The 12,032-nt window shown below is 41.3% G+C and overlaps 1 protein-coding gene across 1 annotated transcript in view; it reads left to right on the forward strand.

Annotated features, from left to right (window-relative positions):
- LOC308073721 (tomoregulin-2-like) overlaps positions 1-12,032 on the forward strand; it is a 175,699-nt gene that overhangs the window by 30,343 nt on the left and 133,324 nt on the right. Inside the window, exon 2 of the mRNA XM_080412804.1 lies at positions 3,405-3,514. Coding sequence (XP_080268930.1) covers positions 3,405-3,514 — 110 coding nt within the window. The remainder of the gene's footprint in view (positions 1-3,404; positions 3,515-12,032) is intronic.

Below are 12,032 nucleotides of genomic sequence, written 5' to 3' on the forward strand. Positions count from 1 at the left end.
TCAAATGGCACCCTTTTCACATTGGCCTATTATAGCGCCACCAGGAGGCCACAATAACGTACCTGACCTGGCGGAGACATGTGCTCCGAGGAGCACTTTCTAGTTTTTCATCATTTCATATTTTTTCACTTTCTCTCAAGTATCCCCTGTAATACCTCCACATACCGTCTGTCTGTATGTCTGACACCTAATGTTATCTGTATGTAATCTGTGGGAATACGGCCATTGATTTTGCTTTGTTGTGATTTTTCTAATCAAAATGTTCAAAAAATTGTTATTGGCTTAGGAATGTGACAAAAACAAAAAACATCTCCATGAATTCAAGGCTTCATGGCATGTGCAATTGATAGAAAATAAGTAATTTTTGGGGTGAGAATTACTCAACCAAAGAGGTTAAGTGAAAAGTGACATGAGCAGAGGCTAATAGCGCTATATAGCTTCAAAGGTTTGTTTATGTTGTTGTTATTCGCGGCACGCAGCACGCGACGGATCACGTTCTTAATGAACCAGGCCCCGCGGTGACGGCAAATCTCTGCTGTCACCGTGACGGCTTTGACACTGACACCCATCACATTCATGTTTTATAGAAGCTGGATTTACACCCAGAATGGAGAGAGAGAGAGAGAGAGAGAGAGAGAGAGAGAGAGAGAGAGAGAGAGAGGGAGAGGGAGGGAGAGAGGGAGAGAGAGAGACGTAGCCTTGGGGTGACAAGGCTGCCTCAGAGCTACAGATAGTGTTTCTTACACAGGAAAAGCTTGTAGCCTGATTAATTAAGTGTTTGTAACTTAAATCAGTGTTTCTCAGATGACTACTACTAGTACACTACTTTGGGGTACTCCTAGGGCAGGGGTATGCAACCTGTGGTTCTAGAGCCGTGGTTCCCAAGCATTTTAGCTAGAGACCCACAAGAGAAACCAAACTAGACCCGGCACCAATAAACTGGGAAAATAGATGATCTATCGGGCTATTTTCGAGTTTGTCGATCTGCTACTTTTGATGCGTTTGAATTTGAAAAGTAACAGTTTTGGACACCCGACAGAGACAGAGATATAAGGCTCAAACATGTTTTTCAGTAGATTTTTAAATGTATAAATTTATTTAGGGCCCAAAAATCTCTTTTTAATAGTAAAGGTTCCCAATCTCTGTCCTTGAGGTACTCTTATTTTTTCTGATATTGGCTATGGACAAATTATTCCACGTTCATAAAATCTGTTAAATCTGGAAAGGAACACTCTCAGTCACAGACCCGTAAGGGTCCATTTGGACCCCTGGTGGTCCAATTGGCTCATTCACACCAGGGTAGCCATACTTTGATCCTACATAGCTGGATGTGGTTGCTATGGCAACACTACAGCATTGCCTGTCACTGTAATTTGAGTGCATTTCAACTAATGAGAATTGATACTGAGATCTATTTATTTTTATATTGGCTAAATTATTGAAATATGGCTTTTCTGGGTAGCAATTTAAATGCCATTACTCATGGGTCTAATTGTTTCATACAAGTTGTACTTTTTCATATTTTCTATCTTATATTTCTGATGCGTGACAATGTCATGGTCATACTTGGTAAAACAAATATTTATATATTCATTTCATGCACTTTACAATTAAACTTTACTGTGTCAAATTAGCTGTGATTTTTAGATGATATTATAACTCATAAGCCAATTAGAAAAGACACCGGGAACAAAGCACGTGCGTGCACGCGTGTAAGTAAGTACAGTATAGTCAAATGTTATGCTAAAAGTATATAACAAAAAAGCCCTGTCCTAGGGGGGCATGTCTCCATTGTGGTCCATTGTGCTCAATTCATCTAGCCTGGCTCCACCCCCTGAATCCTTTGCCTAGCATTCAGGGTCTGGTGACGCTTTCGAAGGCGGGTGTTTCTCGGTTGAAAATCTGTACGACGAATCGGGATCGGGACAATCCAGTATGAACCAATCGCGTTGGTTCATAGTGGAGTCCCACTTTGGCCACGCCCCCATCTCAGAACTCCGCTGCATTGAGAGGGCTTTCAGACTGAATAATGGAGTGAAACGAAATAAAAATTCAGGCTGAGTGTCAGGCTACAATTCATCAGTAATACAATACAATGAAAAAGCATATTGCGATAAAGCTCAGTAGAATCATGATATATTTACAGAGAAAGCTGAGGATTCTACTATCAGGATGTTCAAGGGGTTTAACTATTGTCCACTTGTATTTTGAGAACAGGAATTCTTTTAGTTTAGTTTTTATTTTGGGTAGGGACTGGGAGTGGAGAATCTTCCTGCTTTTGGAAGGTCATTCCACATTTTGGTGGCAGCATAGAAGAATGCATTTTTTTAAATAGCAGATGTAGAAGCTAACAAGCTGCTATTTTCAAAAAAAGAAATGTTGAAAACCTTGGAAAAAACCTGGTGAATGGTGACATTCTGCATATATTAGTGCTATTGCTTTTTCTTTTTTACTTGAAGTATACAGCACTGTGATGCCAATACTTCTAGTACCTTTTTCTAAGGCAAATTCTGAATCCAGGGCTTTTACTTGTATAACAGAGTATTTCTTACATTGTGGTATCGGTCCTTTTACTTAAGTAAATAAATCAGAGTACTACTACCACCACTGCTGGCTACAAAATTACAGACCCAAGAAACTCAGTGGTGCCACTTGTAATTAAGTCAAAGTAAGTATCCGTGCACTTAAACATGCAAAAGGCTACTTGGGCCATGTGGGCTGCTGTTTATAAGCAATGATCCCTCTCAGGTAGAGTGATAGCCTGCAGCTAGCTGCACTGGCCATGGCGTGCCCATGTGACCGCGTGATTCGATTTGGGACGCTTGGCTGGAGTCATCTGAGATGCCTAACTCGGGCTGAATCGGATCATACCCTGGCGTTTCCCTCATGCAGGACCATGCCCACGAGTCCGTTTTGCTCGCAGACTGATAGGAGCTTCCTTTAATAAGCTCAGAGGGAAATAGCATAAAGCAGCGATTCTCAAAAAAAAACCTTCTTAACTGCATCAACTCTTAGCGTCTCTATTCTGGGCATGTCGTAAAAAAGGCGCGGACATTCGGGCGGGACGAGAATAGCCGATCTACAAGCTCGCAATGCGATGAGAGCTTGTAGATCCGGCTGTTCCCTGCCGAATTGAAGTATTGAAATGAGCACTCGCACATGTTTTGGGGTGAGAAACAAAAGCAGACAGACAAAAGCAGCAAATTTATAAAAGCATCTTCTACTGAGAGAGCTGGGATTCAACGGTGAAACACATGAATCAATCAATGAATGAATGAACGAACAAACAAACAAACAAACAAACGCACAAATGAATGAACGACTGAGGCTCGAGGGCTGCATGGAGAAACAGTTTGTCACCGCTGACCCTCCCACTGACCCCTGTTTGCCCTTTGACCCTTCAGGTTTCGACGACCGGGACACAGACCTGTTCTTGTGCGACACGAACACGTGCAAGTTCGACGGGGAGTGTCTGCGAATCGGGGACACGGTCACGTGCATCTGCGACTTCAAGGTAAGACCTCCTCCTCCTCCTCCTCCTCCTCTGACGTGGTCTGGCTCTTTCTGGGGGCTAGTGGTTCTCAAAGTGGGGTCCCTGAGGGGGGCTCCAGAGGGTCCTCAGCTAAATTAGTTAATATAGCATCACTATAACCACTTTAATCCTATTGTATACTTTGGATATTCAACAATTGCCGATCTACTATCTATCTAAGCTCATGGTCGTGACACATCGAGAGCTTAGATCTGTTCTTTTCTGAAATCTGAAAATGTTGATGAGGGTCCACGGCCAAATACATCAAGGACTATTTGGGGGTCTGGTTTTAGAGCTGGTGTTTGAGGTGTTGATCGTTGATCTTGTTGTCTCGTAGGAGCAGGGACAGCAAGAGTTCTGCTGGAAGTGGTGTTTTGTTATGTGGGGGAATTATTTTTGGGTTTGGTGCCAGGTTGTGTGAGGTGGTGGATCCACCTACTTTACTTTGCACACTGAATCTAGAACAGTCAGTTGAGTCCATTTTTTAACTTTGGACTGTATTTATTATTCTAACACACACACACACACACACACACACACACACACACACACACACACACACACACACACACACACACACACACACACACACACACACACACACACACACACACACACACACACTGTTGGCCGTGAGACACAGAACAGACGCGGTGCAGGACAACACACTACATTACACTACTACCAGACAGTCTGTCTGGTACTGTCTGCTATACTGACACAACATCAACAACTAAACACAACACCAACACCAACACAACTAACTCCATATTCTGCCCCTATAGGGTTGATTGAAGCACATTATTTAGAAAGACATGGAAACAGTACAGGGAAGTACAATTTACAATCATCGGTCCTGTAAACTGGATAGCTCATAAAAGCACAATGGCTTATTTAGGTGGTTTCTCAAACTGTTTTCATGTCAAGGACCCCCCCTCCCCCCAAAGATTTTGTGCCAAGGACCCCATACAAGAATTATGGTGTTAAAAATGTCACAAATATTCAAATATTTCCAAAAGGTGACCGGGGTTTTCTCTCTAGCCGCCCCCAAACTTTGGAATAGTCTCCCATTTCACATGAAGTCCCACCATAGACATGTTTAAATCAAATCTAAAGACCCACCTCCTCTCCCTGGTTTTTACTTCCGTGTGAGGAATATGCCCCATGGTTTATGTCCACTCTGTCCTTACACTACATGCATTTTAATGTGTTTTTTCATAATTTTTGATAGATTTGTTTGGCTTTGTTTTTTGTTTTTATCTGTGAGTTCCTTGATTGGAAAGCACTTTGGGTCAATGGCTGTTGTTTTTAAATTTGCTATACCGTAGATAAAGATGACTTGACATCACGCACGCAAGCATGCACGCACGCAGAAAGAAAGAAAGAGAGAAAGAAAGAAAGAAAGAAAGAAAGAAAGAAAGAAAGAAAGAGAACGAAGGAATGAAAGAAAGAAAGAAACAGTGGACCTACACTAATTCGTAGAAGACAGACTGTTGGCAGCAGCGAGGCCAGAGGCAGGTCAGATCACGATCCAAAACAAAACACTAGCAGACAGCCTGACTGCCTCTCATGCACCATTGACTCCTCTATGGCATCACTAGACATGTTGCATTATCGTCACTGTCAGGCGGAAACCCTGTGTGTCCAAAGCCGTCCCTTTTTTTATTACTATTTAAAAAAAACATTCAGAAATAGTGAAAAATTGTAGATCACTGCTTGTGCGCGACACTCTTTTATGATGAAGTAGGTATAGTGCATTAATTTACAAAATAACTGGACTGGGATGGCCCTATTGGGGCGTGCACGCACATGCACACACAGGCGCATGCGCGCATGCACGGAAGACACATTTGACGGAATAGCATGAATTACCATTGTGTCTTGTGAATTACCCATATCTACTTTAATAACCAACAATAGTGTCTCTCTGTGCTTCACATTTTAGTAAAGTAGCCAAATCTTTCCAATTTCAGACAAATCATTCCATGCAGCATGTTCAGACTTACAATAAATATTAAAGTAAAAAACTAAAACTGCAGCATGAGTTTGTGGCACCGTACAACTGTTTGGGTGCATTCGTAAATCTCCTCCGATTTCAGAACGCTCATAAAGAGCATAAATTATTTACAGACGGTCATTGTCTATTTTCGTCTTCCCACAAAAATAGCAGATCTACAAGCTTGTGCAACACGTTCTGAACTTGTAGATTGGCTATTTTTTGGAGAACAAATTATAATAAAAAAATTGCCTGTAATAACCCAAAACAGGGACAGCACGGGGTTAAACCGGCACAATAATGAATTGAAAATGAACAAAAAATATGAATACATAAAAAAAATCTTTCTTTCTTTCTTTTAGTCTATTTCCTCCATTTTCTCCTCCTTTCCAATTGCCCCCCTTCTGTGAGGTAATCAAGTAGATGGAAGCCATGGCTGGAGAGTATTGATATAAGGTTCTAGGGGACTGGATGCAAATATCATGCGGCGTGGACACAATTTATGTCTGCTCATGAATTTCCACATCATTCTCCCCCCCACACACACACACACACACACACACACACACACACACACACACACACACACACACACACACACACACACGGCTCCACAACACAGCCTTTTGACAACTACAGCCGGGATTGAAAGGACCTCATTACCTGGCATAAATCTCGGAAATGACTCCAGTCTTGATAATGGCTTATACTTAACTTTATGAACAGAATCTATAATGACAAATCAAGGCAGTCGGGGGAAGCTATTGATTTCGGTATAAAACTCTGTCCACTATTCAAGACTAATAATAATGCGTATGTGCTGCCTACGTGAATTTATAACCAGCGTTTCTCAACCTGTGGGGCGGGGCCCGCTGGTGGGCCCCGAGGGTATTGCAAGAGGGCCCCCCCAAAATAATTGGCAAAACACATTTCATGATAATTTAACATTAATGTTAAACCGTGATAACAATAAATAAGAACTTAAAGTATACATACTATACGTTAGTTCCATTGACCCAAGCTGAAACACTTTCAAGACCAAGTGGGCCGTGATCCAGAAAACGTTAGAACCACAGAATGAAACCACATACTGCAGATCTAATAGTCATAGACAGAGTTCTGAATTTTGAGGTATACTTCCATCTATCAATGTTTTATACTTCTATTCCACTACATCTCAGAGGCAAATAGGCCTATTGTACATTTTACTCCACTACAATCATTTGAAAACTTTAGTCAACAAGTTACGTTGTAGATTTAGAATCTCATTATTACAAGCCATGCATGAACCAATTAAGCCCTATTTTTTTCTTTGGCTATTTTGCGAACAATTTTGTGACACATTTTGAACTCTTAAAACTTGTGACATGTGGACATTCTGCATACTGAGCACTCTTACTGTTGGTACTCTTTTACGTATGTTTTGATGCTTTTTGACCCACGTCTACATTGTAGTATCGCTACTTTTACTTTAAGAAAATGGGAGTATTCTTCTTTCCACGAACTGCAATAGTGTCCCTCCTTTTATCTCCATTGCCTACACTTCTCAGGGAGACAACATTAACGGCGGCTCGCAGACATAATGTCATTATGTCTCCATTCCTCATCGCTCGGTAGATCTCACACTGATACTCCTGTCTCCACCACACACTGGGTAGGGTTGCCATGTCCACTTATTATTATAAGCGACTTTTGGGCTTGTAAAGTCGCTTGTATAATAGTTGCTTATGTGGGCTGGCTTCCTAATGTTGTTTAAACCAGTAATATTATTGTCACGTCAAGGATCCCCCTTTGTCTGCAGACCTACAAGCTCACAATGCGACGCGTTGTGAGCTTTTAGATCTGCTATCTTCAAATAGCCTATGCATAAAGGTTTAAAGTGCTCATGTGGCCTATAGTAGTCGCTTCTCTTGGACTTGTTTTCGTAGACCTGGTTGCTTATTTCCCTTGCAGACTCCGATAATCCTGTCGCCACCCGCTGCTCAGGAGGGGAAAAAAGTGCTCGGGTCACGCCACTTTCATTTGAGGCTTAATGCCACCGTCTCGGTTAAACGTAGCCTTCTCTCTCTATCTCTCTCTCTCTCCACGGTGTCTGCTGGGCTCGTGAGGGCGGGTGGGGGGCGGTGGGGGGTGGGGGGCTGATTCTGGGCGCGTTCTAGGGGTCCTGACGTCAATGTCCTTGATTGCATCAAGCCAGGGGTAATTCAATGAACGTGACACAAACGCTTGTCCCTGAGTACAGTGCTGTCCGCTGTGTCGGCCAACAAAAAAAAAGAAGTGTCCAGCCACTCCCCCCCCCGTTTAGTGTCAATGGAACGAAAATGTAATTGTAAACACACTAAAACGGACACATTTATGCGTGCCCTGTAAAAGCCCTGAGTGTTACGTTAACTCTGAGAGTGTATACATGGAACCGAATGGACCCTTATGGAACCGAATGGACCCTTAGGGGTCCATTCGGTTCCATTTGTACACTATTTGGAGTTAAACCCGCAAGTGTCAATTTGGTTCCATTTGTACATTGTAACACTCATGATTTCACCATTACGGGTGCCATGTTTTGGTTCCATTTGTACACTCTCAGAATTACAAACCCCGTAAGGGTCCATTTGGCTCCATGTTGTAGTTAAATTGGCACTCATGCTTTCTCATTGTACCATTAGCTCTTATGACCGAACTCAGAGCTACAAAACGAATAAATTAGCACCAAGGAGTTCACGGTGTGTAGGTAGATAAATGGATGCACGTGGATGCCCCCAAAATGCTCCCTCTCTCTCTCTCTCTCCCTCTCTCTCTCTCTCTCTCTCTCTCCACACACACATACACACACACACACACACACACGCACACACACGTACACACACGCGCACGCACACACACATGCACACAGACACAGCCCGGAGGGAGATAACGTGTAAGGTTCGGATGCGTGGAGGAAGTGGGTTTGATCTGGCGGAATCAATGGAGTCTATTCAACAAGCCAGAGATTCCTTCATTCAGCCACATTAGATTCACCTCACAGCCAAGAGCCTCCTCCTCTCTCTCTCTCTCTCTCTCTCTCTCTCTCTCTCCTCTTCCTGGCACTGTGACCACGCTCCGCCACGCTCTCGATGACACAAGCTGTGTCCAGTGGGTGGAAGAAGTACTCAGGTATTTTACTTAAGTAAAAGTAGCAATACCACAACGTAGAAATACTCTGTTCAAAAATAATTACTTGAGTAAAAGTACAAAAGTATTGGCGTCAAAATGAAGTACCAAAAGTAAAAGTACTAAAATGTTTGAAAATCTGAGGCCGATTCTGCGAATGCCTTCTAAATCAGCAGCTCTCACACTTTCAAGATGTTCAAAAAAGTTACAAAAATAGCAGATGCACAAGCTCGCAGATGGGTTAAAGGTGGGGTAAGTGTTGAATTGCTTTATATTCTGATAGAACTCATTGGTATAGAGTATTTGCTCAGTAACAGGGGGCTCCCTGTCTCTCCAGCTCTTGATTAAACAATTGATTTATCCAATCAGGAGAGAGAACTCACACAGGACACATTATAAACAAGAGGAATTGGAAGTGATGACACAAAGAAATGAGCAGACAGCGTTGGAACTGAAACACTATACAATTGAAGCTGATGTAATGGGTACTTTTTGGCTGAAGATTTGCCACCCACCTGAAAATGTATTTTCTGTTTATGAAAGTAAACTACTGAACTGCTACGGAACAAACACTCTATATGATCTACAAGCTAATGTTTTGGCACAGAGATTTGGTGTAGACAGAAAAAGGCGTGCACTCTGGTGCAGTTTACTTAGTCTAGACGGTTACAACATGTATTATATAGTAGGTTACGTGCAGTGGTGTAAAGTAACTAAGTACATTTACTCAAGTATTGTACTTAAGTACAGTTTTTGCGATGCTTTTACTTCTACTCCACTACATCTCAGAGGCAAATATTATACGTTTACTCCACTACAATTATTTGAAAACGTATAGTTACTAGTTGCTTTGTAGATTTTGATTATTGTTACAAAATATATACATTAACCACTTCATCCCTATACATTTCGGCCATTTGAAAATAGCCGATCTACAAGCTCACAATGCGTCGCCATGCGACACATTGTGAGCTTGTAGATCTGCTATTTTCAAAAGATTTGTTTACATTTTATACATTTGAAAAGACATTACGGATAATTAGTACTTTTACTTTTGGTACTGTTAGTACATTTTGATGCCTCTACTTTTATACTTTTACTCAAGTACATTTTTAATTACGGACTTCTACTTGTAACGGAGTATTTCTACATTGCGGTATTGATACTTTTACTCAAGTAAGAAATATGAGTACTTTTCCCACCACTAGTTACAACATGTATTATATAGTCGGCTACGTGTATATAAGCTGTCTGAACTTAAGATGCATGATTTTGATTACCAAATAATAAAGAACAAAGTGTGCCCCTAATCAGTTCCATAAGGGACACACATGTCTAATGATTCCGCATTTCAACCCTACGCACCAACCATGATGACACACTTTAGGGTCAACTTGTCAGACAAAACAAGTCAGACGTATAGCTGCTTGGAGATGAGCATAATTCTTTGCTGTGATGTTGGTAGTGTTCTGTGGTTGACAAATTAACCGACTCTGAATTGTACTGATGAGATTAACACTAATCATTTGACACTCTGAGTAGCTTTGAACCATCACCATGACAACCGGTAAACAACATTATGTGCTGATTATCTTTGAACTGAGTCAATGGAACACGTCTGCAGCCTTTTCAATCATTGTTTTTATTAGTCGTTTTGTATATTCGGTCATTAACCTCTTCAACAATATATTCTTAGTTATATGCTCAGTATCTTCAGTTCATAGTTGTCCGGAGTCTCGAGTCTATACTCGCAGCGTTTTTCCTGCTACACCAAATATCATCACTGAAAATTGCTGATCTGCAAACTCACACCGCTGCGTTTTGCGCCACGTTGTGAGCTTGTAGATTGGCTATTTTTGTCAAATGTTCACCCCAGTGGTTACATTAATTAATTACTCATTGTTATGGAGCATATCGACTAGGCAATGCAACAATACAATACAAAATGCATTTATAATTACAGACAATGTTAGGAGTAAAGCGATTTGCAGTAGCCGGCAAGAGCAAATCAAAGTCATCTCTTAGAATTTCCACACGCATCTCTCTCTCTCTCTCTCTCTCTCTCTCTCTCTCTCTCTCTCTCTCTCTCTCTCTCTTGCTCTCTCTCTCTCTCTCTGCACAGCTACAATAGAGCAACAGATTTGATTCTTTGTAAAGGGAGCTTCGGTCATTGGAAGGCACTGTGCGTGCTATTGGGATGGATGGCTTTGCGTGGCGGCCTGCATCTCCCATTGCAGCCTGGCTGTGTGGAATATCAGAGCAGCTTCGGGTGAATAATGGCTCTCGCCAAAGATTGTTTTTCGGATGAATGCGAGATAGAAAGATTTCATGTGGGACGTTAATAAGTGACAATGTGCCAATGCACCACTGTTGGCAGGATAGCCAGTGGTGGACATTGTGTTCAACCCTGCAGTAATTGAGTCAAAGTATAGATACTCCTGATCAAATATTACTCGAACTACAAATGAAAGTTGCTCTGTCAAATTTGTACTTGAGTTAAAGTACTGAAGTACTTGCTTTAAAATAAAAATACTTAAAGGGATACTTATATATATTTTTCTATCGATTAGTCACCCCATGGTTTTTGTTTTTGTCACATTTCGAAGTCATGCTTTTAAGACAAAGGTTTCATAAAAACATGTTACTATTTGTTTTAACCTGTATCGCATAGACAGCACACAAACCGTGCCCTATAAGTTTATGAAATCATTGCAAAGTACATGAAAGTCAGCAGAGTGTATACGTTATGTCTGTGTGGTAAGATAGTAGTAAAAACACATTACCGTTATCAAATTATTTCTGCTCTGGTTGACATTCAGGGATTGTAAAATTACCACCAGTACGGCATATTGAAGAAGATGGCGGCAAGACACCCAGCTTGTTAAAGCTGCAATGCGGAACTTATTTTAATGAGTAAATCGTTATTTTATTGTTAATAATACATTATAATCATAGACTGTTAAAAAAAAAATATGGTCAAAGGGAACGGTGACTTCACCCATTGGTTTTTATACAGACCCATTTTGAAGCCACTTTTTGGGCGAATTAAAATCCACCATCTTGGAATTTCCGGTTCCGAAAAGCAACCGCAAACAAATGCTATTAGCAAAAAGCCTTTAGAAGCATACCCTACTTGATCATAATTTTGTTAATTAATGGGGCCGTAATTTCCAAAAACGCATATCATGGTATTTGAAAGAAGACTCAACTAGCAACGGAAAGCATAAAGTATCTATGACAATGATTTACTAAGCTTGTCTATCGGCTATTTTCAGCGAAAGCTTTCCCCACAATAACAGAAAACTGAAAATACGCTGGTATAGAGCCCTAAGGGACTATCCTATAGGGTTTAGAAGT

Source organism: Gymnoscopelus braueri, assembly GCF_963280865.1.
Source record: "Gymnoscopelus braueri genome assembly, chromosome: 18".
Classification (NCBI taxonomy): domain Eukaryota; kingdom Metazoa; phylum Chordata; class Actinopteri; order Myctophiformes; family Myctophidae; genus Gymnoscopelus; species Gymnoscopelus braueri.